Raw genomic sequence first — 27,500 nt, 5'->3', positions numbered from 1 at the left:
CGCTGAACTGCCCTCGGGAGCGCAAATACATTCCCTAATTTACCGACGTGCGTCTGTGAAGGTGAAAAGTCCGCTGTGCGTCGGGTGCAAAATAGGAATGATACATGCGTCGGTGTACAAAGGCAATTGTGCTGGGTGCAAGATAGGGCCCTGTGTGTCTTTACCATCTTTAATGTTATCTGGTTCCAGAGTGACTCTATGCAGTGATGCAACTATCTTATATAATTCCAAAGATGTCCTTGAGTTTTTTCAGCCTATCTGCATGTTTAACAGTGTAACAATCACACAACAAATCACATCAATTTTCAATTTCATTTTTTTCATCACTTGATATAAAAGTAATTTCTTCACTAAGTCTTTATTTGTCAATATTGTTGTTCATCATTTTATTATAATTTTGTGTTCACTCATCTATTTATTGATCTCAGGTATTTTAGGAAACCTTCCACAGTGCTAATTACCACAACTAAGATGCATTATGATTATAATAATGTGGTATACACCTGCACTCTATTTTTTCTATTCTATTCTGTTTTAGTTAAATTAAAAAGTATATCTTAAGGTCAACTTACTAGCTTTTTCAGAGACTTTAAACTGCATCCCAGTGATTGTCCTTATCAGCCGACTGAGTTTGTTTTCTGTTCTTTTCTACTCTATTGTAGTTTCACAAAACACTCAACTAGTGTACACTTACAGTACTAGCTTTTTGCGGGGCTTTAAATCACATCTCACGGTCTTCATTAGAGGGAAAAGTTAGCTCTCTGTTCTCTTCGACTACAGCATATTCTATTCTACTCAATGTTGACAAAACACTCTTAACTCAATGTACACTTAGTAGCTTTTTCCAGAGATTTCACCAATCTGTAGATGGTGTTTCCATTTTTTGCTTGCTATTTCTTTCTGTTTACTTCACTCTATTCTAGTTCAACTGCATGTCATGGCCTTTATCAGTGGATGGCATTTGTGCTCTCTGCTCTATTTCACTCTACAGTTACTCCATCCTTCATTATTTATATCTAGTTTGACAAAAAAATATATTCACTCAATGTCCACTTGCTCACCTTTTCCAGAGCATTCATTCATTCATTAGCGGTTGCTCTCTCTTCTACTCTACTTGACTGTACTTGCTCAGTTATATTAGGTTTTATTCTAGATTAACCAAAAAATCCTAATTCAATATCTACTTAATTACTCAACTATATGTCACTATCTTCACCAGCGGAGGTATTATAGGTCATTGGCTCTCTTTCTTTTTTTATACTTAACAGCATCTCACAGTCTACATCAGGGAATGGTATTAACTGTCTTTTCTCTCCTCTACTTTCTTTATGTCACCTCTTTTTTCACTACTTCAATCTGACAGAGTCATTATCAGATTTATCCGCGTCACTATCTACATAAGATAAGCATATGATGTCAGTCATACCTGCCAGAGGCTGAAGGAAAATCTCTCCCATCGGATGAATGAACGAGATTCCATTCTGACCGTCGGCTGTGATCTCATCTGTCGGTGCAGCGTCACCTCCTGTCACAAAAGGTATGTTGTGTACTCACCTATCAGTCAGTATTTAAAAATAATGTCAAACTATTTTGACCCAATTAATTTATGCTTGTCATTTTTCTCATGACAAAAAAAAAAAACACCATGATGCACAGGAACCTTCAATTTTACCTCGGTGACAGAAAGCCGAAAGATTGGGAGATTATTTGGATATTACCATATAACCTCCATTCTGTTGGTTCTCACAAACTGTTCTGTCACTTAAGGAAAAAAGCATAAAAATTAACAAACAATTTACTATGTATGTAATCTCGCTTTGCCAGACCTTCCTCCACAGTGCTGCGGGGGAGGGTCTGGCTAGTCCACACAGCATTCCGTGATGGGAGAAAAAGGTGTTCTGGTTTATTGGCATTTCTTCAAACCAATCACAATCGTCTTGGGCGGTGCTAAGCCCTGAGCGGAGCCACAGTGCTGCTGCAAAATAGCCTCGGGAAGGAACTTGTTTTGGTGGAACGTGTAAGTTCAAAAGTTGTTTTAGCCGTGCTACAGAAAACTCAGATTGGACAGATAGACTAGCTAGCGGTCTCGATTTACCCTGCAGAAATCTGAGGAGCAGTTAACCATTGTCCTCATAAATCCACCGGAGTTTAAAATTTCATCACAAAGAAAGCGAAAGGTAATGGAAATCCGGACGAAATTCGGAATTTCCAGCGGCAACGGAGCAATCCTGGAAGTGGAACGTCGTGGATATAGACTATGTATGTTACCATGGCAACACATTATCAAATCGCACTGCGTGGTGGTCCTCGACATTACTCACAACATTTCAAAATTGTACATGAATGTGACAGTGACACTGTTGGAGTCCAATGTCGAGACCAACTAGACAGGCATAAACTATGCTTCAGACTGAAGCACAAATCAACCGTCTCGTTTGTCTCTTTTTTACAGTTATGCCACACAAATGATAAATATTCGCCTTTAAGGAGTTTAGTAGCACGTTTGGGATGAAATGACAAGAGGGAGCAAGACAGAGAAGAATGGACATGACAGCAAATTTGGGTTTTTAGTGCAGGGGTTAGAAATGGTAAAGCAATGTTGTTCCATGGTAGCTAAAACAATACTGTTACCTCTGTAACCTCCTCCGCCACCTCCAGCTGTGCAGGCCCCACCTCCACCTCCAAATCCCCCAAAGGTGGACCAGCTGAGCTTGGACAGGGCCAGGGGACACGAGGACCCTCCTTCACCACCCTCCACCAGAGACTTTCCCGCCCTCACGTAAGGACTGGGACTTTCGTTCCAGCCTCCACCTCCACCTTCAGAGACACAAACACAAAACAAGCACAACATTAAACAGTATTTTATCATCCATATTACATATACATTTGTTATACCATACTACCTTATCATACACATTTATTTTTATTTCTTCCTTTGTTACTTGAGCAACTACCTGGCTGGTAAAGTAGAGATAGCACACTCCTATACATTTGTAGATGCCAACACAAGCCAAGATACCTTGTTGTTATCCCATGAGAATTTTTTTAATAGACTTGTGCTCCTCCCGAGCCACAGTGGCTGATCATCGCCAGCCTCTTCTGGCATATGGCAGGCTGCATTGGCTCTAGTCAGCTGTTACTGGAGGCCCTTGATCTGACTAAGCAAATAACAGCAGGGGAATTCAATGAGAGAGAGCTGGTTGGACCCCCAAATCAGACTACTCTCTCTCATTGAATTCCCCTGCTGTTATTTGAGTCTGCTCTGTGAGTTAGGGACTATACGCCTTAAGAAGGGACGATTTTCCAAGGAATGAGCTCAGTCTTTGAGACTAAGTTTGTGGGAAGACCTGCTGGAGATTTGAGTGACGCATTAGAGATACACAGCATAGAAACAAGAGGAGACACTCAGCACAGAGCTTGTTACGTCCACCAGTTTTTGTAGTGTTGTGTTTCTTTGTTTTTGTTCACAGGTAGCTGGTGGGCGGACATGAGAGGTTCAACAGTGAGGCAAGTCATTCAGTCTCCCAAATATATAAAGAAGAACACAGGTCTTTGTTGCTTTTGCCTTTTGTTTATCACTTTACAGCCATCCACACGGATGTCACTGACAGCCACACTTTTTTTTATATTTATTTATAGTGGGAATTTAACTTTTGCCACAGTGCAGTGATGGAGACCGAGACCCTTCAGCAATAAATAATCATGTAAGGAGTCGACAGGTCCAACCACCAGCTGATCATGGCCTCTAATCTACGCTGATGAGCAGAAAATCACATGTCCAGCAGCAGTTCCCCAGCCATATCACATTTTGTTTCAAGGTAGCCAGACACCGTTCACCACACATATCACACTCACACACAACACACTACTAAGAGCTACATATTTCCCCTGACACTCAGATCTTTATCTAAACAAACCCACAGAGGTTTCAATAAGATGAGCTGATAGATGGTTTATGTTGAGACTGTCGGTCAGAGGGGATTTACTGAGAACGTTCCAGTAGGCATTTCCAAGAGCAAAGAGAGACCTCCCTGCCATAAATGTCTTCATTCAGCATGTCAGGAAACTGAAAAAGGCGATCCAGACAGATGCCCATTATCCACAGGCCAAACACACCCTGCAGTGTGAGAGTATGCATGTCTGCCAACGTGTGTTGCTTCGAGCGTGTGTGTACACAGAACAAAACAAATCCTCTCGTAGCCTTCAACCAACACATCTCTATAAACAGGTTTTAACGCTATCTTTTAGAGAAATGAACCTGATGTCATCTGGCTCATAGCACTTCAGAAAATGAAAAAAACAGGAGCACATTCTTAACTAGGACACTTAACCTCTCTGTGATCGTAAAGTATATATATATATATACCAGAGTCTGCAGCCAAACCTTAATGTCATCAGGAATATTTAATATATAACTGATACTGCATATACTGTGTAATGTTTAATTGTGTTCTTATTTTGTGTTGTCCATATACCATAATGTGTCAGTAAAACAGTTGAACCAGTTGAGAAGTGTTCTCTTTTTGTAACTATAGTACAAAAACTCATGCATGCATGTACTGTGTAATGTTTAATTGTGTTCTTTCTTTTGTGTTGTCCATATACCATAATGTAATCTCCAGCTTTTATATCAAACTGCTGCACTCAACCTGGGAACTTTTATCAAGTCGCAATGATTTCGGGGGGTTTACAAATGAGAAGAGAAAAAAAACAAAATTCTGTCATCACATTATAAATTTGTCATCACCTTTGTAAGACACCTTTTTCTCTGAAAAGCCATGTGTTCTCGTTACTCCAAATTACTTACAGCCTTTACTGTCAAAAGTTTTTACTGAAACTGCATTGATTCAAGGAATGAGGACTGTTAACTGCATGTTCTGTGGATCATCATGATTCTGGAAAGAGATTTTTTTTAATATTTTTTCAATGCTGTGATGTATTTTGGTGGAGGGACTAATCTCAAGTCAGATATCTCAAAACCTGATAATAAAACTGAAAGTGACTGCCTACCACTATAGATAAACAGTACATCCACACTGTGATCGTAAAGTATATATATATATACCCGAGTCTGCAGTCAAACCTTAATGTCATCAGGAATATTTAATATAAAACTGATACTGCATATACTGTGTAATGTTTAATTGTGTTCTTTTTTTGTGTTGTCCATATACCATAATGTGTCAGTAAAACAGTTGAACCAGTTGAGAAGTGTTCTCTTTTTGTAACTATAGTACAAAAACTCTGTCATTCTATTTTCATCTCCAGCTTTTATATCAAACTGCTGCGCTCAACCTGGGAACTTTTATCAAGTCGCAATGATTTCGGGGGGTTTACAAATGAGAAGAGAAAAAAAACAACATTCTGTCATCACATTATAAATTTGTCATCACCTTTGTAAGACACCTTTTTCTCTGAAAAGCAATGTGTTCTCGTTACTCCAAATTACTTACAGCCTTTACTGTCAAAAGTTTTTACTGAAACTGCATTGATTCAAGGAATGAGGACTGTTAACTGCATGTTCTGTGGATCATCATGATTCTGGAAAGAGATTTCTTTTTTTTTTTTTTCAATGCTGTGATTTATTTCAGTGGAGGGACTAATCTCAAGTCAGATATCTCAAAACCTGATAATAAAACTGAAAGTGACTGCCTACCACTATAGATAAACAGTACATCCACACTTGTAATAAATAGTATGACCTATAATATAATACCTGCAGCACCAGTTTGACCGTTGGTACTGGCAGCTATGGTGCTGTTTTCATACTGCTCCAGTGGTATCTGGTCCAGACTGGACTCTGGGTCCTCCAGGTAGGCATTTCCTCCTCCGCCAGCCGCAATCAACAAGGGAACCAGCTCACCTCCCTCCATCTGTCAAGACAGATTCAACGTAAATTGGAAGCAATTTCAACTATGTACATGCTCAATGGTGCACATGCGTACATTTTCATCTCAACATTTCACTGCAAATCTAAAGGGAGTTTTGACAAAGCATCAGTCTCAGCAGGAAAGCAAATTGAACATGGGAAACTCCCAGTTTATTACCGACGGAAGATCATAATAGTAACAATCACAAATTTTTCTTGTGCCAATTCTATAATAAAATAGCTTTCAAACTTTAAGTGTAGGTCCAATCTATATTTAAACCTGTGGATTAGAGTGTGGGACTATAGTGAATTGTTTCAATATGCCTACAGACATTTTGTATGCCTATCAGCATGTACAATGTCTCAATGTCAAGTCGATGTCTTAAGCCGCACAAGGTATCAAACAAACCCACATAAAGGACACACACTACTGAAACAACACAAGCATTTTCTGTCACCTTAAAGACGTAGGTGGCTCCCCCTCCTCCGCCTCCTCCCCCAGCCCACTCCGCACCAGCCTCTCCTCTGAGGTTGTCTTCAATCACCGACGACTCTCCCAGGCAGATCCTCTGGGTGTGGGGATTTCTCTACACCGCAGGGGAAGAGAGAGATTTGAGTTTTAGAGAAAGAAGCAGTCTTCACAATCCAGCAGGCAAGATTTTTTTGATCTAGGTCACTTTCTTGTCTCTCCTCTCCCTGGCAAAAGATATCCCAGTGAAACGGCACACACTTCAACAAATCATTCCAGCTGGTCCTCGAATCACCCTACTCACCCCCGGGCAAGCATCCTCTCCCTGGTGGCCCACCAAGATGTAAAGTACATCTCCTTTCTCCAGAGGAAATATGGCAGATATGAAGACACCGTGGTTGCGTTTGTTGTGGTTTTTGGCTCCTTTCCCTCCTGCAGCCCCATAAGCAGAGATCCTGAGGGAGATCATTGCACCACAAGGGGTTTAAATACTGTGACTGAAAGAAATTGCTTTCTGGGTCAGTCTCCACAGTATATTACACACTAGATGGATAGGTTGCAATCCAGCAATAGATGTCTGTTATAACACACACATAAGGAGACACAGTCACCTGTTGTTTTATAAAGATGTCATCTTACAAACAGACACTCTGTGTTGATATTGGCATAAAGTATAGCTGTGTTTAATGTAGCCAAAGTAATTCAACACCCTGTATATCCTGTACGATTAATCCTGCCACTTTTCTGTTGCCTCATTTCATGTTGCAAGCGTGATATTGAGTTCCCATGACTGTCTATGCAAAGACAATCAAACTGCCTGAAGTATGATCTGCCAGGACAACAATCAATTACACTGAGCATGGCCAGAACAATTTAAATCCCAAGCACGCAGACACACCACTAAATGGTCGCCAAGCCCAGCTTGTCTTTTCTATGACTAAGCTCGTAGAAATGAAGTATGGATGAAATTCAGAAGAAATGTAAAACACAGTGGAACTCTCTGACATTGTGCATAATGGGAATCACTGCTCTTACAGGATAAGACTGGCTATATTTTTATTATGTTCAAAAACTGCTATGAAAAGACCAAAACTGACAATGCATTAGTCCATTATAACACACACACTCTATGATATACACACACTATCTATATTAAATATTTTCTGACTTCTCTGCCCTGTCTGTGGCTCACACATTCAAGCACATTAGTTGTTAATGGATAAATCTATTTTTTTTTTTAACGGGTCACAAACACATTTTAATGTCCTATACCACCAGGACACTGCAGTTTTTAGCAAAAGGTTACTCAGACAGAAGTACACAGTGCATTTCCTGAGGAACTTTCAGCTGCAGATTTTGTGCACTAGTGAGTATTTACGTCAGCAGGCCAGCATATGTGGATCGACTTCACTGTAATAAAAGAACATGTCACCCAGTGCAGCTGTATGGCTCATTTGTGTGGTTTTAATAGTTTGTGGAAAACAATAAAGGTCATTGGCAGAGTAATACGCTATTATCAGGCTTTGACTACACAGGCAATACAGCATTTATTAGTAGGATTCACTGTGAGTTTTTGTCTTCTCATGGGATTTGACAATAAGAAAAATATAGAATATCACCAGACTTACAGTTGAACAAATAAAGGACCAGCCTCTGGATTTCCACCTTAAAGCTGAGATGAGCATTAAAGCCATTCCCCCCATCACTCACAGATATCGGTTTGTAGCAGGTACCCTCCACATTTGGACTCCTTTCAAGGGTTCTTCCCTCCCTACAGTGACACTGACATTTTTGTTCCTGTAGGTACTGTCACACTGGGCTTGGGTCGGGCCGTGGGGGCCACTGGCACCGCATGAGTTAAACCACCATGTCATCAAAGAAACCTCTAGAAAAATGGAGACAAAAAAGAGAAAAACACAGACATGGGTTGGTGGGTCAGTCAGTCATTAAATGGAAAAATATATAATAACAAAAACACGAGCAAAAGAAATATGTAAGACTAAGATTTAGTTGGACATTGGAGAAGAGAAACACACATACAGCACATCTAAAAGAGTCCCTGGAAATTGCATTCACCATCTGGTACATGAGCGCTGAATGCAGCAAAGGTTTCTGGTCCGCTTGTATGGTATACTAAAGCTTTAAGCATCAAGAGAAATTGCGTGTGTACAATCCACCACCTGGTATGTAAACTGCATGCAGAATGGATTAAAAATGACATAGTACAAGAGGTAGGCTTTGGAAATTCCCATGGTATAACGGTACCTGAGAATGAAGGCTCTGGAAGGGGGCTTAAGAAATCCTCTAAGTCCGCCATTGGCAGGAGAGAGTTCAGATCTGCGGAGAGGCAGGAAGCCAAATTAGTGAAAGGTGGGGAGAGAGACAATGAGTCACAGTCAAACATCCGCATATCACTGAAGCATAAATTATATTCAGACACAAAGCAATAAGGATCAAAGGAAATGAAAAAAAAATTCAGGGACGGGTATATTGGAAGAACATGGACACATTTCCTGAGACTCATTCCTGAGCAAAAAAACAGAATATATTTCTCACTGGCAATTTCCACCAGTTGCGGAACGGCGGCGGAGTCAATAGGTTTCCATTAAAGTCAATGGGCCCTATCTTGCACTCAGCGCAATTGCCTTTGTACACCGACGCATGTATCATTCTTATTTTGCACCCGACGCACAGCGGACCTTTCCCACACGTCGGAAAATTGTTCAGGCGCAAACGTTCCCTGGTTCTATTTTGCAGTTTCAGAAAACAATTCCGCCACTGACCAGGAAAAATCTGGTATAAAGTCAGTGGCGCTAGTCTAAAGTCAGCAGCGCGTTATTCAGATGCTATTTTAGGGGCGCATGCTTGGCCATAATGTAGCGTGCGCACAACGCGCATACACTTTGCTTCTCTCATCTACACGGACGCAGCAGTTCCCATTTTTGCAAACCATACATAATTACAAGGAACTATATTACTGAAAATGTGCTTCGGGTGTTTGGATAGATCAGGAGGCATTTTACAGTACAGTCCTCAAAAAGTCGCAGCATTCTTTGTGGCTTGTTGTGTTTTACACAACATTTCCATGAATCATGGATGTGTTGATCACATAAATGAGGAAATATTAGAAGACTTAAGGAAACGTGATTTTGAACTACAGAGGGATTGGACACTCTGGCGGGATCTGGTCCGGGAGAGGCAATGCGCTCCCGGTGGAGCGGGTGGACGGAGATGGAGTGGGGGGAGGAGGAAGGGGCACAACAGGAGCAAGTGGTGCGTTTGGAGGCCCACGCTCCATGGCTGCAGCAATCCTCTCCAGACTATGGAGATGCGCCCGAGAGGCCGCAGCAACATCGCCACCCGGCCAAGACGGGTATTTATTACTTTGCCGCATCCCGGACAGTTCCCGCTGCCGTGCGCCAGGCAAATCCGCCGTCATAATAGAAATCCGCCATGGAACAAGCGCGCCTGCTCTTAAAGGGAATGTGAAAGGACGCTCCGATTGGTTTATTGCACATTACACCCAAACCACACCTAGCTACTTCAGACCAACCCATTTTAGATTTGCGTCGGGCGCAAGAGTCATTTATCCTGCCGGTATAATAGCAACAGCGCCAGAGATCCGCCCACACAGCTACTTGCGTTTCACGTTTGATACTTGCGTTTCAGATTGTTAAAATAGGGCCCAATGTGTGCATTTCCACTGACTGCGGAACGGTTGGTTCCGACTATGTCCCAGCTCCGGCGGTCCGCAGCCCTCCGGAGCAGATACGCAGAGCTTCTATTTTTGCCGGACGCCAGAGAGCTGCGCAGCAATTTAGCACAATTCAGATTGTGTGGGACAGGAAGTCGAGCACAGAAACAAAATAAAACATCTGGTTAATTTTCAAAATAAAATACACCGTGCTCACAGCGGATCATATTTCCCTGCACTACACCTTGAAAACAGCACAAAGTTGTTTCCCCTCTACTCCTCTGGATGGAAACAAACTGTTGTTGGTTTTGTGGTTCTATTCTACGTGAATTCGCGAGATCTCGTGGTACCTCGTGACTTCAGCTGTTAGTCATGGCAGCAGCCATTCCGCAACCAATCCGGACCTGGTGGATATTGACCTTTTATATATGTCAATGGTATTGACGGACGGCAGAGCATGGAGCCGTTCCGCTACCGGTGAAAATTAGGAGTCTGCCCTCTTCATCCACTATGTAGCATACAAACACTGTGCATTTTGTCTATTTCCATGGTTTTACTTAATATAGTTCTCCAAAAGTTTTTCCCTTTTAACCCAATGCATACATCTATGTTTTCTTGCCATATTGCGGGGCTGCATTTGCAGCAAAGCATTACATGTTGGCTACCCTCATGTCAAAAACAATCAATGAAACAAGGCATCAAACTAATAACTGAGGACTCCGTTTCTTTCAGTAACAGTTTCATTTCATAAAGTTTCTAGATCACTTTAAAAGTAATAAAGAAAGACATAAGGTAACATTTATAAGACAGATAGCCTTATTGGGCATTGTTAGCCTTATAGTTATAAGCCAAAAAAAGTTATGTTTTGCATCTACATTCAATTCAATATGCTTTATTGGCATGAGTCCAACAAAAACTACATCTAAAGTAAGACAGTGACACGGGGCTAATCAACAACAGTTAGACAAATATCTACGGAAGATAAAAGCTCCCAACTTTAAATAACAGTAACCACTGGTCAAATATATACACTAAGTATATCTTTAGCAGCCAAATCTACATTTTATGTTTAATGAATTCAACCTTCCATTTGTGCAGCAAGGGAAATACAGGAACATTTCTTTATTTAAATGTTACACAGACTCCCTTTGTGAAGGAGACACTAGTGTGACCAGTAACTTACATGTTTACACCCCCTGGTGATGGAGACTTGTGACATAACTTACTATATGTACTACTATAACTTGGTTTTACATAATTATTGCTACAAATATGCTGAGCCATAATTACATGGTGCCGTTTTTATTATGGTCTGTAGCATTTTTTTATGGCATGTTAGTAGAGTGCTGATCGGGCCGCATTTTGCTGTCCGAGCCCAGCCCACGTCTGACAGAGCAGTAACCGAACCCGACCCGAGCCTGACAGGCATTAAGATATTTATGTCCAAGCTCGACCCAAGCCCGACACAGTTAAAATCTAATTTTGTTGTCTTACTAATGACACATGTACGTTTTGTTTGTGTGGAAAGCCCACTTTTATTAAGCAACTGTAGGAAGGCATTCGGAAATGTCAACAGATGAGCGCATCAGCGCACACGGGGCAACAAGCGCACGTCACAGCTACATAAACAAATTTACGCACACAGGAAGATGGATGTTAGGGTAATATTTTAAATGTATTTTAATTAAAAAAAACGAACCTTTGCATCAAGTGAAACAGGCCCACTGGCTACCTACATAATAAGCTGTTTTAAATTTAAAATGTTCAATGCCTTATCGTGCTGATGTGACCGAGCCTGACCCGAACATCATTTCTAAATATCTGTCCGAACCCGGCCCGGCGGGTCACGTTGGGTCCCGTCGGGCTCGGGTCGGCTATCCATCCTCTACATGTCAGCAACAGCTTACCTGTGTTGAAGCAGGTAGCTCCAATTGCAATGTCATCGAGAGCGACGTCAGCATTGGAGCCTTTTCCCCACACAGCTGTCACCTTAACGTGGAACCTGGAGCAAGCACATTTGTTTATTTAGAGAATTACAGTTTTTGTCTTTATGTTAAAGGCAACAGAAATGAAATCCCAATCGGTGTACAACAGCTTCTAGTGAAGAATAAGTCAAATGTTTTAAGTCAAAATGATTACAAATTCTTGCGATGACAGCAGCAATGTTCTTCACTTATAGTCAATCTAAAGTACTCATTTTGTTTTGAGATGAAAAATAAAGTTAATCTAAATATAACAAAACATGATGTGAAATACGGTCTGTTTTTCAATGACGAGGAAGAAGAGGTGAGGAAAAAGAGACTGGTACAGTTGAATGATAGAGGTAACCTATGTTATGCTTCACAAGGGACCGTGCCTGTTCTTTTTTTGTAGCATGTCAGTGTTACATAATCTTCTGCTCCTCAACCCTTTCATTTTAATTTTACGCACTCATGATTAAGGCCAGTCAGCTGCAGGGCAACATCTTCCCAGTCATCTGTCCACTGATCATTTCTCTCCCAGACCAGTGGTGTGGTGGCGGACCCATTCTCCTCTATAGACACCAGCAATGAACCATTAAAGTCCCCATACAGGTACAGAGAGAAACGCATCTTTATAGAAAAACAGAGACAATTTCAGCAAGGAGTTAGCATGTTGACAAAATCTTTTGTTGCCAAATAGCAGCCTCACAAGGAGAAGGGAACAAAAATATATCAACAAAATTATTAAACTATTGTATCCGTCTTAATAACTGACCTGGCAGACAGTAGTAGAGACGGGGGGAGGGAAAGAGGAGCTCTGAATGGACGCCTCTCGAAGGGAATTACTCTCTCTGACCTGCAGGAACAGAAAGTGCCCTGGCGGCGCACAATTCATGTCACACAGCAGAACGCTAACCAGCTCATGAAACAAACTGTTTGATGTCTGATACAGTAATAGTTTAAAAAGTTTTTGTTGTATCATATCATGTCATACATTTTAAACATGTTTATTGCTAATCGAGAACCAGCAGCCTATAAAATAAAAACTCAAAAGATTGAAAGCAGTTGTAACACTGAGTTAAATATAAAGCTATTTTGAGCCCTGTTAGGATGGATATGTTCTGCAGCTGGATTTAAACAATTCATACTGTATGAACTCTTCATGGTCATTCAACTTCATATGGTAGTAATCTAACAGGGCATTCCTATCATTATCTGGGTCTACTGTAGAAAGAACAATATATTAAAAGTAGGGGTGGGCGGTATTTTCTAGACATAGTTATGCTTGAGCTCTCTACAGCAAGGATTAACAAAGCCAAGTCATCGACTATAGACCTATGGTAAAACTCATGCAGCACAAATATCAGTCCTAATGACCTCTGCATCACAAGAATTAGAGGAGAGTAACTAGGCAAAGTGTGATCTCTGTTTTTGCTTATTTGTTTGTTTTTGTTATCCTTGAGACCACGGAGGGTGGGGGGTGGGAGAGAGTTTCTGATTTTGTTCAATTGTGTTTGTATGTTCAAAATATAAAAATAATAAAAAATTGATCTAAAAATTATGTCCCCAAAAGGAAACTTTGTCAACATCTGTTTTATCTAAAAAGATAAATTTCTTTGTTTGTTCATCTCACTTCAATTGTATTGCTGCAAAATGGGATTGTCAAGCAGACAAACTGACCAACACATATAAACTTAGCACAACAAGTAAGGAAATTTGTCTTTGGTAGTTTATTTCTCTGTGGTAACAATGATTTTGGGAAATAAATCTAATTAACATTGGAAAGCCTGTTTAGTTCCCTTTCAAATGGTGCCCCATTTGTAAGGAACATGCATTTTTGGGATGAGCAACAGCGCTGAGTATGTGGCGGCCATGAAAACTTTGCCAAATCTTCTCTGCCATTGCCAAACATATGCAACACGTGCACTGGAACCCGAACATGTGGAGGAACGTTCTGTTCAGGGATGAGTCCAGATTCTGCCTACGGCAGTTGGATCATAGGGTCAAAGTGTGGAGAAGACGCGGAGAACGCTATGCTGATTGCTGCACCGCAGTGTGATGGTGTGGGGCGGCATCTCCCTCACTGGAAAAACAAGGCTTGTCATCATTGGAGGCAATCTCAATGCAGAGAGATATAGAGATGAGATTCTGCAACCAGTGGCAATCCCATATCTCCAGAGTCTGGGACCAAACTCTATCCTCAAAGATGACAAAGCTCACCCCCACAGGGCAGGGTTTATCAGAGACTACCTCCAGAATGTGGGAGTGGAGAGGATGGAATGGCCTGCCAGCAGTCCTGACCTCAAACCCATTGAACACTTGTGGGATCAGCTTGGGCACGCTGTTCGTGCCAGAGTGACCAACACAACCAACATTGGCTGACTTATGACAAATGCTGGTTGAAGAATGGGATGCCATCCCACAGCAGTGTGTGACCAGGCTAGTGACCAGCATGAGGAGGAGGTGCCAGGCTGTTGTGGCTGTGTATTGTTCTTCCACATGCTACTGAGGCTCCTGTTTGTGAAATTAATAAATTGTTAAATTGCCAATAGGTCTTGTTTCTTCAAACTTCAATCATCCAATCCACCAAACGACCAAACGATCAAACGTCAATGGCAGAATAAACTGTTTGGTATTGGCAGAGAAGATTTGGCAAATTCATGGGCGCAACCCACATACTCAGCGCTGCTGCTTATCCCACAAATGCATGTTCCTTACAAATGGGGCCCCATTTGAAAGGGAACTAAACAGGCTTTCCAACGGTATATGATTTATTGCCAAAAAGCATTGTTACCACAGAGAAATAATCTACCAAACACAAATTTCCTTACTTTTTGTGCTAAGTTTATAAAAAAAGATCGATACCTCGGCCTGTGTATCGATACAGTATTGCCACGGAAAATATCGCGATTCTAAGATGTATCGATTATTTCCCCCCTACCCCTAATTAAAAGCCTGTTTGAGACTAAACAAAACAATGAGTTTTGAGACTAAGCAAAGTAAGATATGTAGTGACAAGACATTTTTGAGCTTTTAGCTTCCAACTCTCCACACCTTAGCAATTCATCAGAATAAGACAAGATTAATTTCTAAAAAAAAACACACACACACACACACACACACACACACACACACACACACACACACACACACACACACACACACACACACACACACACACACCTGGTGTACTCTGCAGAGTGACACCCTGCATGTCTTCTTTCTCCAGAAGTTTGTCTCCAGCGACTCTTCTCCAGGCCAAGTGCTGGTTGGACACGGACCACCCACATGCATCCTGTTCAAATGAACAGTGAGAGCCAAACGGAAGAGCACCTGGGGAGAAGGAAGATTATTATATTACACTAAAACAGAGATCAATGCTTTTAAAAAGTCCATACTTTCCCCCTGATTCCTCTTTTTCCAAAGCAAGAATTTCATTTTGGAGAAATCAGCTAAGCACAAATAATATACTTCAAGGGGTGCCATATTTTCATGTGCATTAGTCTGTGTACTTGGGCATGTTTCCTTCACTCTCCACATACTATCTGTACTCCATGATGTTATCCTGTATCTGCAGGTAGAGTGTCCTGACCTCTCCCAGGCTAGGAAATAGGCTTGTTTGGCATCTTAGAGTTACATGAGACGATCAATAACTATTCCATCTCTTTGCATCCAGCAGAAAAAAAGCTGGGAAATAAATTAGCCACCGTAAAAGTAAAATTCAACAAAAATGCCTTAGGCAGGCTAGTCACTATGACAGTATAACATCACTATAAAGACAGGACTTTTGAGACACTGCAAGTAGCTGTTGCAAAAAAATTTTAGCTTAAACCTCCTTATCTCGTTTTCTACATGTCTACACATGTTTAAAGGTCCCATGGCATGAGAATTTCACTTTATGAGGTTTTTTAACATTAATATGCATTCCCCCAGCCTGCCTATGGTCCCCCAGTGGCTAGAAATGGTGATAGGTGTAACCCGAGCCCTGGATATCCTGCTCTGCCTCTGAGAAAATGAAAGCTCAGATGGGCCGATCTGGAATCTTCTCCTTATGAGGTCATAAGGAGCATGGTTACCTCCCCTTTCTCTGCTTTGCCCACCCAGAGAATTTGGCCCACCTATGAGAGAGACATTATGGCCACACCCCCACTCTCCACCTTGCCCCCCCCCCTCTCTCCTCCTCAATAGCTACAGACACAGAAATTGCACATACTAAGGAAAGCTCATTGCGGGACTGGCTCTAGTGGCTGTAATTCTGCAGCAAGGCTGAATTTCGGGAAAGAGACTTCAGATACAGTATTAGGGGACCACTAAGGCCTATATAAAAGCATCCAAAGAGCGCCATGTCATGGGACCTTTAAGAAATAGTTCAACATTTTGGGAAGTATGCTTATTTACTTAAAACGTAGCTCTCGCCAAAATGCAACCTAGGTTCTTTTTGTGAATGTAACCGAGTCAAACTTTCGTTTAAAAGCATATTTAGGATGGAAGCGCCACTTTTAAGATTTACCATATTTTCGTTTTTCGGTCAAATGGCCTTTTGAATGGGAGTGACAGGGGCACTTTTATGCTAGCCTCAAAATAGCTGTTTTTAAAACACTAAGAAGGCTTGACACAACATGAAACTTTGCTCGAAGTATCACCAGGGGCTCTACACCTTAACGAAAGCATTGACAACATTGTTTGTGTACCCAGAGTTTACTAAAAAAGGTTTTGAACAACTCACCGTAGCTCTTGTTGTTTCCGGCCGCAGCCATTTTATCAGTCAAAAACAACCGATTTCCGAATGCAACGTAACAGGGAGGAGAGTAAAGACGGAAAGCTCCTAAAGCTTAGTTCCATATAAATGCACGGATAAGTCGTTGTTTTGTCGTTATTGAAAAACAATATTGGCCTTGTAGTTGAAAAAGGAGCCTCATATGGAGTCTGTTCATTCGCATTCAGATATCGATTCATTTTGACTGCCGAGGTGGTAGTGGCCGGAAACAACAAGAGCTACGGTGAGTTGTTCAAAACCTTTTTTAGTAAACTCTGGGTACACAAACAATGTTGTCAATACTTTCATGTGAATGTTTATCTGATGAGCAGGTGGCACCTTGTACGGCAGCCTCGGCCACAGCATATGAATGTGTATGGTGAATGGTGAATGGTTCCTATGTAAAAGCACTGAGTAGTCGTTAAGACTAGAAAAGCGCTATATAAAAACAGTCCATTTACAAAAACAGTCCATAAAAATTGAAATCCATCTACTCTTGATCTTATCTCGAGTAAGATGACAAAAAAGCCATTTATAATAAAATCTTGAAGTGTCCCTTGAACAGAGTATTTTTTAACACTCATGCAGGATCGATTTTACTGGCGGGCCATTAAAAAAATTATACAACCACTGTGACCCAGCTCCACTCCCCTAGGAATCCACAACTTAAGAACTCTAAATAGCCCCAACTACCATTGATTTAATTGCTGACTAAAGCGAGGCCTTTTGATTCTCAGTGTGGTAAAGTGTTGACTGATGTTTTCAAAGATATAAAGGAAGCTTGTTATATTTCAGACCGTGAAGTCGGAGAAAATGAAAGGTATTAATCTACTCTCTGAAAACACTTCTACAGCACATTTTTCAAATCTGGGATTTCAAAACACTAATAAATTCACAATGGATGTATTATACTAACATTTCATAATATTTACGTTCAGACATTTTTAAGGCATGATTTCAAGATGATAACTTAAAAAAGCAAAACATATCAATAAAAGAATTTCCAGGTAATAAAACCATATTGTAAGTTTTCTGAGGACAGGAGCTGCACTCAGGCTTTGCACTTTAAATGTCCTTATAATAGTTACTCCCTGCATTTTAAATATAATGTGTGAAATAATCTAGTACCTCCGGTCAAAGGATTAACAATTTATTATGGATTTAAAGTTGAATACAGATAATGCAAATGGATTATAGCCTGCCAGCAGTATCATATTCTGCTTTAGGACACTGTTCTGTATGCTGGCCTCACTTAACTCGCCACCCACAATCACAAAAACTAAGGCACTCACACAGACACATCTGTTGCTTTTCATTTTTTCACACTTCCACTCTCAGAATCAGTCAAATGGTGCAGATTAGGTCTGGGCAATATATCAATATTATATCAATATATGAGGCTAGATATCGTCTTAAATTTTAGATATCATAGTATCATATTATGATATATATATCATAATATGATACTTATATATTATGATATTATATTATATATATATGAAGTGTTGTCTTTTCCTGGTTTTAAAGTGATTCTCTGAATTTACCAAGCTGTTCTATTATTTGCCTTAAAGCTTTAGTGCATATCTTTTTGATATTAATGAATGTCCGTCACATTCAAGCCATTGCCAAATGAGTTGCTACAAAGCTAATTAAGACTATCAGCTCCACACAACTCTCTGTATTTCTCAGTATGGCTATGTTCAGAAGATTGTGTCGTCCAGTAACTTTCCCACCCAGAAGCTCAAGTGAAGATAATTACCTCTTCTGAAGAGTCCATCATGTTTTTTTAATCCTCTGTGTCTTCCTTGCATACTAGCAACTGCGTGGAGGAGGGGTGGGGGCGTGTGCGCGATCACGGAAGGCTGTATCATGTGGATGTGCCGACAGTGTTGTTTCAATTACTTAGAAATTCCTCATGGGGGAGGCAGAAACTACGCACTATAGCTTTAACCCACTTAGTCACTTAGTAATATCGCCACAATATCGATACGAGGTATTTGGTCGAAAATATTGTGACATTTGATTTTCTCCATATCACCCAGCTCTAGTGCAGATTCATCATCATACAAGGGGAAACCTCTACAGCCAACTGCATAAGTGGATTTTCAAGGGCTACAAATAGAAATGGAAGGCCCCAATTACCCTCAAAACAACATCCTTTTCTGCACACTGTGATTTTATTAGTCAAAGAAAACAAAATCTCACCACAGATGAAGCCTTCGTCCTCTCCTAAAGGACAGTCGGTGTGGAAGTTGCACACTTGGCTCTGGTCAATGCAGTCTCCTGAGTTTTCACAGTGGAAAGATTCCCCACAAGCCGCATCCAGCCCGATGACCTGGTGTTCTGCATCACAGCAACCACACAAAGATTTTACTACACATCCTCTACATCATGGAGAACTAAGTCTAATATAATGCAACATTCAGAAGTCATTTAATGCTGTTAGATACATTTATCAGCAGATCATCAGTAAATATAGTACATATCTGTCCATTAAATATGAGCTAAAGCTAGCAGCCAGTAAGCTTAGCTTAGCACAAAGACTGGGATCAAGGCAACAGCTAGCCTGGCTCTGTCCAAAGGTAACACAATCTGACTACCTCTTCAGCTCAATAGTTAACAAATTATTACAGATTCTTAATTTGTAAAAAAAAATTGTTTTACAGAGGTGTGCTTGACTCTCTCTTGGCCCAGGAACAAGAGGTTCCTGGAGTCCCTGCTGGTTGCCTGGCAATCGCTCTCAGCCAAGAAATAGTCCACCACATCTGACTCTGCGAGAAGTCGAATAAGCCTACTTCTATAGCTGCCTGATCGCAGGACTTTGAGTATGAAACATTGAAATGAATAAATAATTGTCATTTAACATGAGGTTTTCATTGAATTATTTGTAATTATAAAAAGGAAAACACAATGTGTATTATATCTCACTGTAATTCTTTGTTTTAATTTAGGTATAAAAAATCTTGCATACTGAAATCTTAATAATTAACTAATCTGCAAAGAGAAAACTTTTTAGTATCTCTCTTTTCAGCGGTCGTGGAAAATTAAAAAAAATATGTGGTGTCACTGTGAAAGGTCAACAGGTTTCCAGTTTAAACAAACTGTACAGCTGGCTCCCTCTGCTTTCTCCGTTCAGTCAAAGGTGCTTAACAGAGGAAAGAACTGCTATAGTGTTTGGTTTGAGCAATCAGTAAGTCACAGCTCTATAGAACATGATGCACTCACCTGATGCACAGTCTATGAGCTCCAGAGAGTCCAGAGCCACCGTGGCTCCATCTTCTCCCAAACAGGAAGTGTAGAGCAGGATCACCTGAAAGGGCTCGTCCACCTGACCAATCACAGTCTCCAGAACCTCCCACTCAGCCCTGCATCAACCAATGACAGAGACATGTCTTTTAAAATCAGCTGTAGGAATTCACTACTTCCGTTATGTGTTGTTGGCTTGTATGACACATTTCAAGGTACTGCATTAAAAAACAAAAAAACAACAGGTTATGAAGATCAGTTTCAGCTCTCCAAACATGATGTTTATCACAATAATTATGTTATATCATGATATTTTGGTGAAGCATGCCTTAGCAGAAAGAACCAATATTGAAATAATTGTCCATGTTTGGATCTTAAAAGGAGAACATTTAACATCTGCTTCTAGAAGTTTGGACAACGGCCATGGCATTTCCTTCGCATCCATTGAAACAAATTACAAAACACACACCTTCCAGGCCAAAGTTTGTTTGTGTGGCATTTTATTGTAAACAAGCACTGAAGGCCTAGCAAACTTATTGAATATATTTCCTTTCTCATAAAACATTACTTTTTACGGCACAATATTGCCACCATTCAACAGAGCTTTACTTCACACATTACAAATCCTAGTCTAAGAGTCCATTTCTAAAGAAACACCCATGCTGTCACAGCTTTAAACAAACCATTTTAGTTGAGTGGTAATGGTTTACTGTTGTGAATACACAGTCAAATGAGGATAATGAGTACAATCTAGGAGCCATTTCAATGGCAAGTAAGCCTCTGTTTTGCAGGTAAAAGGTTCAATTTGGTTATTTACTTATTTCTGAAAACATTCAGTACAGGTTAAACATGGCACTGGGAACTGTGCTTTAAATGGAAAGTCCGTCTAGAAGTTCCATCTACAGGTTAGCATGTGATGAATAGTGGGCTGACTAAATGAAACCACTGTCTGTGTGTGTCTCATAATGGAATTGCTCAGTCCATTACTGCACAGACAGTAACAAAGCCAATGTACAAACTTATTGCATATGCCCATCCATCCCTCTTCTGTCCTAACCAATTATATATAAATTCATTTCCAGGGTCTGCATCTGGACACATGAATGCTTTTAGCTGCTCTAAAGAGAGCTATACTTCAGCATTAGATCAATAGGAAATACCTGTCCCCATTTCCCAAACAATACACAGGGGACTGCTGTCCCCACACGGCCACAAGTCTACAGTTTGTCCCACATGACAGCTAAAAAACATTTTCTTTATTTACCTTTAGAACCACAGGAGTAAACTGTATTAGTTTCTGTGCCCTTTCTCTGTCTGAGGCCTGTTTCACCATTCATTGGAGTGAATCTAAGCTCCCATTTCTTTATTTCATAGGCTGGGCCTCAACTTGACAAGCACTTCAATCAGTAAAGATGGATGATTTCGCTTTGTGACATTAATTAAATGGACATTGTATGCTAAATAATAAATATCTATTCTGCACAAACGGCACTCGCAGAGGCATGGAGAGCCTGTTCCGAGGGTGTGTGAGTACCTGCGGTCATCACGTCTCCTGTGGTTGAGAACCTCAGAGTGAACAACTGAACTTGAGTGGACTGGCTTGATCAGGAGCGTGAGGTTCCCCACTGCTGGACCGGACTCAAACAGAGCCACCTGCAAGATGCAGTGCCTCTCATTTCCGGGTAAGACCGGGCTGGTTAAGTGGTACTCGCATCTCCCAGAAGCCTCAGTGGCAGGGAAGAAGCTTAGGAGAAGGAAGTGCCCTAGAGTGATAAAAAGTAGAAATTGAAATTCCATCCATGACAGTTATATAGCAGCCTCATAATACTGTCACTCCTGTAAATCATTTAAGAAATGCTTTAACATTAGTACAATCTCAGACGAGCCATTAGGATATATCAAGTACAAAATCAAAATAAATGTCAGAGAGATGCGCTGATTCAAAAGAGCTCAAGTAAGTCCGAAGATCCTTTTTTTTTTTTTTTTTTCTAACCTCTGAATATGTTTCATAGAAGAAAAGGACATGAGCAGTATCCTGAAGCACCACTTTAGTTTCTTCCCAGAGAGTCTCTGCACTCTTACCATCAGAGCTTCCCACTGAGTGATCAGCCATGGGCATCATCCCTGCCTGAGCGCTTTCTGGTTGCTGTGGCGACACCACTGACCAGTCCCTTTGGTCGCTGTGATTTGATAAAGTCCAGTGGCACAGTGACTCAAAATCACAGGAGGTAACTGAAAGAAAGACGGTAGTGTAGCTTGTAACTTAGTGTTTGTTTAGGTAAATATTCAATGATGTGGGGGCTTACTAAACACTACTGTACAAGAAGTTTTGAAGAAAATCACAGTGGTTAATTGTTAATAAAAGTGGGATTTTGTCTTCTTTTCAAAGTTTTACACACACAACAAATGTTTGAAGAGGAAAGAAAGGATGAAAAGTGTAATCTAAAGCTGCCAAAAATGCTTTCTGTATATTCTACTTGTCTATTCCTTTTTGTTTTTTCATATTTTGACAAATTTGAAATAGTATTTTGCCCAAATATACACACAAAAACATGATTATATGACAGACTATTGAATTTTCAAAACCAACTAATCAACAAAACTTTGAAGACAGACTTTAAAGCATATGAAATCTTTAAAAAAGTAAATACACCGTTTACCCAGACTACAAAAACCTCTAATTGTCCCATTTGAATAACTAAAAATGTTTACATTTTCTGGACAGAACTGCATCAAAATACACATAGTGATGCCTTTTATTATAGTAGTCACTGTAGTTCATAAAAAAAACGCAAAGTTGTTCAAAAACACCTTATTTGACAATGTTAAATAATGGGGTCGTGGAGTCAGACCAGGATCATAACCTCCACCACGGACTAATCACTTCATTGGCTCATGCCCCAAATTTCCTCTAAATTTAATTGAAATCCCAAATCTGCTTGACAGCCAAACAGATATGCCCTTTGTACATTTTAAGTGATTGTACGTCTGTCTGTGTTGGGCGGGGGGGCTGGGGTTGATGAACAGGATGAAAAAAAGCTTTGAGACGTCATGTGACGGTTGGAAAGGAAACTGCCACGACAGCTAATATGGCAAACAGCCATAAGAATCCCTCTGGGGATAAAGGAAGGAAATACGAGGCGTATTAATAAATCGTTATGCCAATGGAAGACACTTTCATTTTTTTTCTGTCATAAATCAACTGAAATAAGCTTCCTTTGATCAGAAATGACCTAAAAAAATTCCTGGTGTCAGCATGCTGCTTGTGTGCTACTTTGTTCTTTTAATTTCACTATCTAACAGAGCATTAGCTTGAGTCACCCGAACATCATCATGAGTAGTGTTCGGTTTCTCTTCAATTCAATTTGATAAATCTGTACTGACCCCGAAGCAAAACAAAGAAAACATGGGAGAAACGTCCTGTACAACAAAAACTCTATAAAAAATAATGAAAAAACTAACATCAAGATCGCAAAGTGCATGAGTTAAAAAAAAAAAAAAAAAAAGGTGTAGAAGTCAAATGTACAAGGGCAACAATAAAAGGTGGTCTATAGTTCATGGTTAATGACAGCACTTGCTTTAGGAATAAAGGAGCCCTGAGCTCTGGAGTAGAGTCCTGCGCAGGACTGTTTTCTTAATCCCGCTCCTGCCTGCTCCCGGTGGATTTCTGACCATTACCGCCTGCTCCCGCAGCTTGTGTGTTGGGTCCCACCCGCACGGCATGAGAATGATTGTCAATAGATTGACTATTGATTTTTTGTCTTCTCCCCTCCCGCAGGAAAACTATCCATTATTAATAAATATACATACCTGTTATAAGTAGCGAAATTAGGTTTTAGTGCCTAATTACATTCATAGTGCAATAATTAGTTATTCCAGTGCAATAAAGGTATTGCATTCATTTATTTATTTCACTTGTTTTAGAATGTGTAGTTGGCTGTGGTTTGTTTTGCGCACGTTGTTTTATTTTGTTTCGTTTCCCTGTATTTAAAAAGGTGCAGTAAGTGATTCTGCGCAAAGATTGTTGATATTTGAACTCAACTGCCAAACAGATAGCAGCCCCCGTTAAAACTGCCCACTCCAGCGAGATTTGTGTCCCGCGGGATCCCAATCCCAATGCCCTGGAGCTCCTGGGCCTAGGGACCCTATACCTTGCCTCATAGGGCAGAAGTTGGAACTCCTGGTGCAAAGGGTGGGATGGGTCGGCCAAGACGGAGGTGGCCTTCATGACCAGGTGACTGTTGTACAGAGTGGAGAGACCATTAGTGGACACCCCTGTAATCTGAAAGCAGGTGTTCACCACTCTCTGTGGCATTGTTTTACTCACCTTAAGATTCTCAAACCAGCAGATCAGGACAAATTTGATTCAATAAAAGATCTATAACACAGAGTCATAACAAAACATAAACATAACCGTTTTGTCCGCATTAAAAACAGTTTAGCTTCCTAACAAGTTTCTTGGGGTGGACAATTGCGATAAATTCCTGACTTTTTTTAGATTTTAAGTGTTGCGGTGCTCTATGTGCACTGAAAAATAGCGCTTCCTTTCTTAATTTTGCTTTCCAGTCAAGCCAACTCAGATTAATGACTACTTACATTCATGCAGGTAATCATTGCGATTAATGAGGTTTTCTTTTTGTCTCTTACTTTGGCTGTCCAGATGATGAGGAAACAGCTGATCTGAGAGGTTCTCCTCCAGAAATCTGTCCAAAAGAGCATGGCAGGTACTGCTAACTGAGGAGAGACAGACAGACAGGCAGACAGACAGAAAGTGAGTGGTTATGGTACTTGTTTTGCTTATGAGGGCGAGTCATACATGCATACAGTACTCCAACCTGCTATACAATGCATTTTGAAAACCGTTGCAGAAACAAATAGGGATGTATCTGAGGAATACATGGCTGTGTAAACCCTGTACTCTGCCCCTTCCCTGATGTGAGCTGAGATGGGCTCTAGGACAGAAGATTTGTAATGCATAAATAAAAAACAAAGAAATAAAGTAAAATACTAAAACAATTACAAAAACATAAATTATTTCTGTTATGCAAGATACTCAAGACGATTGAAATTCCTTCAACGTGTTTGCTGATGGCACTTTAGGCACATTTGTGTGACCGACCTCTCTGCATTAGCTGTTGATGAATTTACCAGTTCCGGGCTCTGGATCATTTGATGCCATTCATCATGAGAGCCTTTATACTTACCTTACTTACTGTGGCTTATGAAACACAAATGATCTGATCAGATATTCTGCAGGATTTCTGATCATTTAAACTCCCACAGATAAAGATTTGCTTTTGTAGTTTAGAAAAGCCACTTCTCAAGAGCCGATGTGTACAGAGGTTGTTTTCTTGTTATAGATAATGAAGATAATTTCCAGATGAAAGAATTGCAGATTTGGCCAATTTGCCCATGGATGTGGTCCACGGGCAAGAGCTAAATTTCCACTGGGAATCGGGGACAGACATGTCTCTCAGTTTCTTTCCTGAATACTATTTTTGTACCTCTTAACAGCTTTATTTACTCATAGTGTCATACTTCTGTCCAAATGTATGAATCCAGATTAGTTGATAAAAATCCTGATACCTCACCCTGGTATAGGTCAGTTATTGCCATGTGCTCACAGCAATAAGCTTAATGAACAGTACTTTATAGACTTCTTTTACCCCAGGTTTTACCTCTCGGGTTTCCCTTAACGTATCAGTATGCTCTAACCTAGGTCAGATGGTTCAACAGCATCTGAAAGCTTCTACCGCACACACCTACGTACATATGTCAATTTCTTTAACTTTCCAAACGACCCTTAGTCCGATATTCACGCCCAATTCATGCATCGATTAGCCAGATATGTGGAGGTGGGACAGTGACTCCCCCCAAAGGTATCAGACAACACATTATACAATCTAGTTTATTTCAAGGATACCCTTGCCTAACCCTTTAATTGGTCTGGGCAGTATGGAGCCTGAGAAAATGATCTGCAGAAACTGAACCACCTCTGGATATTTGTCAGGGAAAAAACATTTAATCCATATTTTGATTTATAGTTGACAATTAATTATACTGTTCTTCTAAAAAGCCACTCAAATTGAACAATAATCAAGATGAGGCAGGAGAGGACAGTTTTCTACCTATCATTAAGTAATAGGTATCTATGTATGAAAGTAAATGTCATTTAAATTTGGTTTATCGGCGATATGAAGGGAATAGCATTAACATACTAGGCTTATCTATTTATTTAAAACTAAAACCAAACCTACACCCTTGGTTGCCTCAGCCCAGTGCATGCTGGGAATAGCTTTAGTCCACATAACCCTGAACAATACAAGCTAATAATATAGCTGATGGATGTATGGACCAAAGAGTTGATCCAGAAATAGGGCCACTGCAGACTGACCAAACACTCTCAAAATCGACCCACAGACATGGTGTTGTTCTGGAGGATGACTGAGAGGGAGGGCACTTTACACATGACATGACGTTTGAACATACTAACTAGCATGAACAGTAGACACTGAGGGAGATGATCATGTCCCAGTGGGTCATTGCAACGTATCCTATTTAATGGCCTCTGAACAGCGACTTTACTGTTCTCTAGGGCCTGTAAGGCAAGGTCACACAGGTCAAGCAGAACAAATTGAGATATTAGGAAGACAGTCTATAAAAAGCAGTTAGTGATGATAATGATAAAGGGTGAGGGGGTCATGTATTTGAAGGCAGACAAGCTATTCATCTGTAATTATAAATTATAAAGCAGCTATGGATAGATTTCTGAAAACAGAAACTGGAAAATTTTAATAGTCCTTAAAGAGGGTGATTCAGCCAAATAAACATTAACATTCTATTATAACATAAAATAGCGCATACACCCCCCCCCCCATTAAAGTTACTTTCATTGCCTCAAACTCATTCCCTCTTTGTCATGTCAAGTTTGGATTCTAATCAAAATCTAATCTAATACATGATGTAATGAAAAAGAGGGAATTAATGGTCTCAATTTTTTTCCTGCTTTGATGAGAATCCAGGATGCTGGCTGCTGTTTGCAGCTTTAAACAGAGTGTGACTTTGAATGCTGTCAGTTCTGTAGAAAGCACAGGCTGTCTTTTCATTTACTTATTTTATATCACCTTTATTTTTTACAGGCAAGTCATTAAGAACAGGTTCAGATCAGTCTTAGTTTAAGACTAAGTAGTTTATAAAGACAAAGGATGTATCAAGGTCCAAACAGTTTCCTGAGCTGAAAGCTGCTGCTGGTTGTAGTTAATTTCAAGGTTGGAGTTTTGTGGTGGCAATTGCAGACCCGGAGAGGCTCAGGAAAGTCGTGTGTCTGATGTTGTTCTCTGACAGAAAAGGCAGCAAGATAGCTGGGGTCACTTTTACACTGATAGACCTGACCACTCGTAATATGTCGCCTCTCCTCTGTCCATGCTCCCGCTATCTCCCACAGTTTTCCCCTCAGGGTATTTAGTTTAATTTTGCCTACATTACCCACAATGCAACTTGACTGA

The 27,500-nt window shown here is 40.4% G+C and overlaps 1 protein-coding gene across 4 annotated transcripts in view; it reads right to left on the bottom strand.

The window, feature by feature from the left end:
* The window catches only part of ltk (leukocyte receptor tyrosine kinase), a 70,496-nt gene that overhangs the window by 23,910 nt on the left and 19,086 nt on the right, over positions 1–27,500 (bottom strand). For all 4 annotated transcript variants that reach the window (XM_039785659.1, XM_039785660.1, XM_039785661.1 and 1 more), the window contains exons 2-17: positions 24,643–24,729; positions 22,078–22,227; positions 21,530–21,758; positions 19,975–20,114; positions 18,955–19,092; positions 15,177–15,326; positions 12,769–12,869; positions 12,463–12,623; positions 11,940–12,034; positions 8,604–8,675; positions 8,049–8,223; positions 6,643–6,793; positions 6,328–6,456; positions 5,717–5,873; positions 2,632–2,817; positions 1,427–1,525 (exon numbers count right to left, since the gene is read on the bottom strand). In XM_039785659.1, coding sequence (XP_039641593.1) covers positions 1,427–1,525; positions 2,632–2,817; positions 5,717–5,873; positions 6,328–6,456; positions 6,643–6,793; positions 8,049–8,223; positions 8,604–8,675; positions 11,940–12,034; positions 12,463–12,623; positions 12,769–12,869; positions 15,177–15,326; positions 18,955–19,092; positions 19,975–20,114; positions 21,530–21,758; positions 22,078–22,227; positions 24,643–24,729 — 2,220 coding nt within the window. The remainder of the gene's footprint in view (positions 1–1,426; positions 1,526–2,631; positions 2,818–5,716; positions 5,874–6,327; positions 6,457–6,642; positions 6,794–8,048; positions 8,224–8,603; positions 8,676–11,939; positions 12,035–12,462; positions 12,624–12,768; positions 12,870–15,176; positions 15,327–18,954; positions 19,093–19,974; positions 20,115–21,529; positions 21,759–22,077; positions 22,228–24,642; positions 24,730–27,500) is intronic.

The sequence above is a fragment of the Perca fluviatilis genome, chromosome 20, assembly GCF_010015445.1.
Source record: "Perca fluviatilis chromosome 20, GENO_Pfluv_1.0, whole genome shotgun sequence".
NCBI classification, from domain to species: domain Eukaryota; kingdom Metazoa; phylum Chordata; class Actinopteri; order Perciformes; family Percidae; genus Perca; species Perca fluviatilis.
The sequence above is the reverse complement of the archived record's forward strand: the minus strand, read 5'-3'. Positions and strand labels throughout refer to the sequence as shown.